This window comes from Tachypleus tridentatus, chromosome 13 (genome assembly GCF_004210375.1).
Source record: "Tachypleus tridentatus isolate NWPU-2018 chromosome 13, ASM421037v1, whole genome shotgun sequence".
Lineage (NCBI taxonomy): Eukaryota > Metazoa > Arthropoda > Merostomata > Xiphosura > Limulidae > Tachypleus > Tachypleus tridentatus.
In genome coordinates, this window is record NC_134837.1 from 120,847,547 (window position 1) to 120,854,421 (window position 6,875).

The 6,875-nt window shown below is 28.4% G+C and overlaps 1 protein-coding gene across 1 annotated transcript; it reads right to left on the reverse strand.

The window, feature by feature from the left end:
• Positions 1-1,890: 1,890 nt before the first annotated feature.
• Positions 1,891-4,203, reverse strand: LOC143238373 (techylectin-5B-like). Its single transcript, XM_076478524.1, has 5 exons — positions 4,038-4,203; positions 3,601-3,851; positions 2,699-2,804; positions 2,405-2,569; positions 1,891-2,320 (listed from the first exon to the last, which is right to left on the reverse strand). The coding sequence occupies exons 1-5, from the start codon at positions 4,201-4,203 to the stop codon at positions 2,058-2,060; spliced, it is 951 nt and encodes a 316-aa protein (XP_076334639.1). The 3' UTR covers positions 1,891-2,057.
• Between the last annotated feature and the right edge of the window lie 2,672 nt (positions 4,204-6,875).

A 6,875-nucleotide genomic window follows, 5' to 3' on the forward strand; every position in this document is an offset into this window, starting at 1 on the left:
GGAGAAGATATCTAACATTACCATAACTTTTATACATCCAAACGAGCACCTGATGTATTTTTGTTCTGATATCACACGTTATGTTTGTCTTTTTTGCAATAATATACTGTCGAGGATATGTGGGTGACTGTATACCAGGTAGGAAGATGTATCTTTAACCTACATACTCTAGAGCTCTTGTTGGAAAAGAATATTTATATTGATACTTGTACAAAAGTCCATTATGTGACACAATAAATTTTCTATACTGCTGTGCTTTCATCAACACAAGTCCAGAACTTGAAATATTTCACTGCTGACTGTTAAAATGTTGTTGAATTATTGCTGTGAATAGATAGGTTTTAAAATTATAAAATTTATTGATATTGGTAAACGATTTATAATAAAATGATAATACTGTAACAATCTAATGGTCTTACAAAATATGATACGAAAGTGTTTTGTCTCTACAATGTTTCAGGTCCAGAACAAAATGTTATTTTCTACAGAACCTCTACCTGTATTAAATATTTTGTACATTTTGTATAAATTTCGTGTTATAAACATGACATCTTCAGTGTCTATAAGTTCACTTGTTATATTACACAATGTATAATACGTGACTATAAATTAATTTATTCTTGGATAAGGTTAATGTCTATGATCGATTATTATGTAGGACAGTCTAATTCACTTTGATATACTGTGGACCTCTGGCGGAAAAACAAACAGAAATTGCTATTTTGGAGAGTAAATGTTTTTCTTCGACAAATTATTGAATATCATGAGGACTGTTTCATAATTTCATTGTTTCACTGATATAATTTAACTAAACCAATAAAATATAAATATGTATATATAAGCTAAACTTTCTGTACATAGCTTTTAAAAGCACTCATCTTCTGTGAAATTAAAATAAATCATCTTGTACGTAGTACCATGGAAACTGAATACGGATTTTAATAAACAGTGGTGGTAATGTCATAAGTTTAATCTTTTTCATATTTTCTTTAATTCTGTATTAGTATTCAATATTGGTATTTTGACATATTAAAACGTCATTTGTAAAATAATTTATGATTGTAAACATAGTAACACCAGCATTACTGACACTAATTACAAACGTTTTGAGCCGTTGTGTTTGTGATACATTTATGTAAAAATAAAAACATATTAAAGAGTAACTTTCATAACGATTCACATTTTTGTTTGACGAACTTTCAAACAACGTATAATCTGAATTAATGTGTGAAAGATTATTTTAAAATAAGAAGTAATATACTCTCAACATATCAGGAAACTTAAAATAAATAATGGAACAACAGTTCGGCACTCAAACAATCGGGCCACGCCTGTTTTGAAAATATATGACAAATGTTATACGATAGAGCACCATCGTACACGATAAAAACATAAGACACTCGTATGTTGTTTAACAAGAAATGTTGGTTGTTTTATCTAGTTTTATTTTTCTGAGTTAACATTAATAATTGTTTACTAATAACAACATAAATTATGGGTTTTAAAAGTCTGTATTATTGATTCAGATAAAAAGTAACTTTCAGAAATATTTATCTTCATGATTTCAGTTAAATTGTTTATTTTAGAGAATGATCGTTTGTTATCAAAATTAATTACAGGTCGTTGTTTCTTATTATATATAATTAATGATATGTAATCACAAGAGAGATTCAGTATTGTTTGGAGGCTATTTGCTGATGTATAAGTTCGTATAAATTGAAGTGTCTAAGTTACAACGTAAAGTATCACTGAAATAATACAGGTGCTATGTCGAATCGTGATATTTTTAAGCCTTTTAACACAGCGCCATCTGAAGTGAAAAGATTTATTGATTGTAGAAACTAAACAGAAACGGAACACTGTAAGTTATGTATAAATTCAATCGTAAACGTTCATCAAAATTACTTTATTTCTTTATGGTAAAATATCCACTTAAATATAATTACACACAAATGAAAAATAAAACATGTTAAGACTATTTCTTTATATTATCTGTCTATCATGACTTATGACATAAAATACAATTTTGCATAATATATTTAGATTTTATTTATTATTTATTGACCAATAACAAACTCCACAGGTCTTATTTTCATCTCGCTTGTCTTTAGTGTACTGTGTTTACTTTTCCACTCGTGCCAGATAACACCGGTAGAATCTACCTTATCTTCTGTGTAATACGAACCGTTTAGGTTGGAATTGTGACAGTTATGGTACCACCATCCACCTTTGTGATTATGAGCACAACTTCCGCTGTATTTATCGTTGTCTTTATCCTTGGTACTGAACATCATGTGGTTGTGGTGAGCGAGAGAATTTCCTGAAATAATGTTGAAATAATTAATAAATAATATAAAAACAGCTAATGTAGAATGTTATATACTTGAATAAAGTTTAAACTCACCCGCGTCACCCTTGTACGTTTTGTAACTCATTTTATAGAGTTCTATTTCACTTCGTACTAAGAACTCGTCATGCTCTGCATATCTTCGACTTCCTTCAAAGTCTTCCAGATCAACACGGAGCACCATATTGTCCTGATTGGTCAAGGAGAAGATGATGTCATTTCCTAGCACAGAAGCAGTATATAATAAATAAATAGTTTATAACACAGTAACTAATTAACTGTATCAAATAATATAAATTAACATGAAAAAAATAACTAGTTGATTATGTTACATAAATATATAAATTTTACCTAACCAAAACTCCTGGGTTAAATTTCCAAAACCATTTTTGTATTCCACCCACGATCTGTAAAAATTTTCAAATGGTTTTCCAAAATTTCCTCTTCTTTGAATCAACTACAAATAAGTAAATCAATAATAAATACTGAGATAACAAAGTTTTATAAGTATTAAAATAAAACTTCAAAATATATATTCCTGTATTATTCAACATTATTCTGTACAAAATATGTGGAAACTGTCTCTAAAGATATCGATACGTTTCTTAATTAACACAAAACTCATTATTATAATTTGACCCCTAATGACATAGCGGTATGTTTGCGGTCTCACATTCTTACAAACTCTATTTCGTAACACACGTATGATATAAATTTATGTTCGAAAGACGATTTTAGAATAAGAAGTAATATGCTTTCAATCTCTCAAGAATCTTAAAATAATCTATAACATAAACTTCAGAGTGGATTTCAATGTGTTATATTAAACACTTATATGTTTATTATCATGTAGAAAATCACATATTGAACACAGATACACATTCTGATATATATATATATACATAAACAAACTGGATGAATTGATTATCTAATGAAAACCTGTGTTATAAGCTGTATATTTAAATATGATAAAATAACATATATTAACGAACGGAATCAGTGAAGAAATATGATAAAAATTTAAAAGAAAAAGTTACAAGTTCTTAATATACTTCAATATTTATTTATTTTTAAATGTGGGTTTGGTTCTGAAACTTATTTTCCATATCTTCTAAATAATTGAATTTATATAACAAATCAGATTATTCTTCTCTGAAAATAATGGCAAACGTTTAATTAAATGTTTCACGAAAACATCCATTAACCCAGAATTAAATAAAGCTACAACACGAAACAAAGTTTAGTTCACCTACCGTCCACCCTCCTCCTGATGTCTCCATATCACAGTATACAGAAATAGACTGGTTCAAAAACTGTGGCTGAATCTTGTAGACACCACTGGTTCGGTTAAGTTGTTGTTTATAGATACTGGCACAGTCTTCTGGTAGAGGTGGTTTTTGTTCCGTCGTTTGTGTTACACAAAGCGATTGTTGAAAAGATCGGTTTTGCTTGTCATTAATAAGAGGTGAAAATGTTCGTTCAAGTGTGGTTGTATAAAACGCATCTAAAGAGTAACGGATAAAAACTTTAATGAGGAAACATAAGTGTAGTTCAACATATTCTAGTACGAAGAACAACATTATAAGATTTAGGCTTAACATTCTAACTTGACAAATAGTTATTTTAGATATTCCTATTGTCAATGTTCAAGTTTTACGTTATATAAAATACTTCAAGTAAAATATATTACCTTCTAAAGTAGAAATCCTGTTTCTAGCCAGATCTACTAATTCTGTAACGGAGTCCACTATTCCTTTCAGTGACCCAACAGTATTACAAGCTGTTTGATGACGGACATCAGCCTGGGTCAACACGAAGAAAGACAAAATACTTAATATCTTCACAGTGTTGTACATTGTTAAATGGTTAATAACACAGAACTGTTTCCATATAGACTCAATATGTGAATCTTTCATCAGTGGTTTTATAGTTGTATTAAACAGGATATCCAAAAAGGGTTTTCTTTAAATTATCGCAAGTTAGAACCGTGTTAGTAACTGTATCTGATGTTTTTCACACCGAGTCCAAGAAATGTTTATAGTTTTCTAAATATGGCACTATTCAAAATGTGAATTTTCCGCTTCTTTTTATAAACACTGGAGTTATTATTACTGTAAGAGTTGTTGTCTACAGTTAATAATTTTAATGTTAATGTTAAACATGACTTGTTAAATTTTAAAAATATTTATAGACCCTAAAGTATTCATTTTTACAAGAATGTTTCTCTACTGATATTGTGTTCATGTATTCAACAGGAAAAACAAATATTTTAATGTCACGTTACGTGGAAGAATGTTCGTTAGTTTTTACTTATGTTTATTTAATAACACATTCAACACAGAAAATGTAGAAGACATAATAACACGTATTGAGAAATTGTAGCTGCGACAATAGGTGACATATGTGCATTAACCTTTCTACATTTGTTCATTAATTATTTTATAAATCAGCAGTTGTGGTAATACAGTCTGTATGGTCATCTGTCGGTACGGTATAATTTCAGTCTGGTTCTTCACCAACAGTCGTTAATATCACCATAAAACTGACAGAATGTATAATAAAGTTCTCCTAGTTACTTTTATTTTCTTGTTTGTTGTGTGTGTTACGGTTAATCTCATTAGTTACACTTTAAATCCCTTCCTCCGGTTACTTTGTGGTAAGTACATGTAGTTATTACACTTGTAATATATTATAGTTATAGTTACCATAGCAATACTTCAGGTTTCTATTGTGGTTACACTGGTGTATTGACAAGTAATTAAATATTGTTGTAGTATACATGTATTATTTTAATAATGAGTAAAACATATTAAGGAAACTTTTAAGCTCGTGTTATGAATAATTATTATAAGTGTTTTACTGCTACTAAAATTTGTTTACATTTTTCATAAATTCACTGTGTAATATGATTCTAAAAATCTAGTTACACTTAATATAAACAACTATTATTTTACTATTAACTTATATGTAAATGTTTGAATAGATTAGTGTGAAAAAGAGAACCTTTTTATAATTTTATATCAATGAAAAACGTGTTTATTTTTTTCTCCAATATATCCACTAGTATATATCTTTATTTCTAACACCTTGGTTATAAAATCTTTTACAGTACTGTAATTCTAATAATAAGTTACCTTTGGTTGTTTCTGACACTGGGTTTTTATGTTTAAACTACAGAGAAATGCTATAAAAGTATATCAGAAACAGATCACCCCGAGTTTGTCGCCTAAAGAATTTTTTGACAAACTTTGTAACAACTCCAATACTTTAATTCAGGTAAATCTGTACCTACGAATTAGCATTATATTTTAAATTCAGTTTTTGTTGTCGTATTTCCAATTTTAATATATTAATAAAAATAATTTCAAACGTTTCTCTACTCTGAATAAATTATAATAATTTAATATTTCTTAATTGTTTGTAATCAAGGGCGTAGATTTTTTACACCCAATGGGAGGATGATTTTTGCAACCACTTATGTGGACTGTTCAATTTGGAAATTGTTAATCTCTGATTACGTGAATCTACTGATAAACTGTCCATGTTGTTTGATAAAAATACTAAACGATCTTTCTATTCGTCCGAACTTTAGTATAGTGCAACAACGGAAAAGACGGAAAACTTTATGAGTTTTTCGTGAAGTTAAATAAAACAAGTGTTCTATGTATGATAATTGTGAAATTATTAATTTTTAAAATAAGTCAGATAATTTATTGACATTTCAGAAACTTTTTACATGAGCTGCTACCTATTTTTAAAGACATTAAATATTGAAAATTAAAAGTTGTGAAAGACATAGCACAGAAATAATGAAACATACAGTTAATAGATAAAATAAGAACTACGGTAAAAAGTAACGATAAACTGTACTTTAACATTTCAGGTTCAATGACTATGTATGGATATTGTTATATTGTTATATTTAATTGGTTTTTTCCATCTTACGATTAATAACTGAAAGAAGAATACAGTCAATAACAGATTATAAACATCACTGTAATATTTAAAAGAATCTTGTTTACACTTGGATCTTTTTATGTATGATTTATTTCACATTTTACTTAAAGGTCGACACCTTTAAGCTAACCCCTACATAAAAACAATAATAATAACCTACAAATCTTAGTGTTTCTTAAGTATGTTTCCAGACAAATCTAAAAAAAAGTTAAGGTAAAAAAATCACAGTCTTTATGCTTGAACGTGTTCTTGTACGGTATTAAAATTGGTTACAAACAAACGTATCCAAGTTTTTGTTCTACTTCTCTAGAAATGTATGACTTAAGGGCGGAAAAATTCTAGAAAATATCACATCACATCTTACGTGTAAAGAGGTTTATAGTATTTATTTGTCTTCTGCTATATTCATACTAAGATAAAATCTTCCAGCACGAAAACCAGAGTAAACTCAATAACTAGCACGTAAACTATAAGCGGTAGAAAATATACAAACATGTTCTTCGTAATACAAATTTTTATTTTTACAATGAAATCTCATAACTTTATATTAGGTTTTACAGCATCATTAATA

What these genes read in the sequence shown, in the direction of transcription:
- LOC143238373 (XM_076478524.1), bottom strand. Translation starts at nt 4,203, where the DNA reads ATGTACAACACTGTGAAGATATTAAGTATTTTGTCTTTCTTCGTGTTG. An exon ending in CAGGATTTCTACTTTAGAAG is followed by an intron (nt 3,852 to 4,037) that starts GTAATATATTTT and finishes GTTACTCTTTAG; the next exon opens with ATGCGTTTTATACAACCACA. An exon ending in AACGTACAAGGGTGACGCGG is followed by an intron (nt 2,321 to 2,404) that starts GTGAGTTTAAAC and finishes ACATTATTTCAG; the next exon opens with GAAATTCTCTCGCTCACCAC.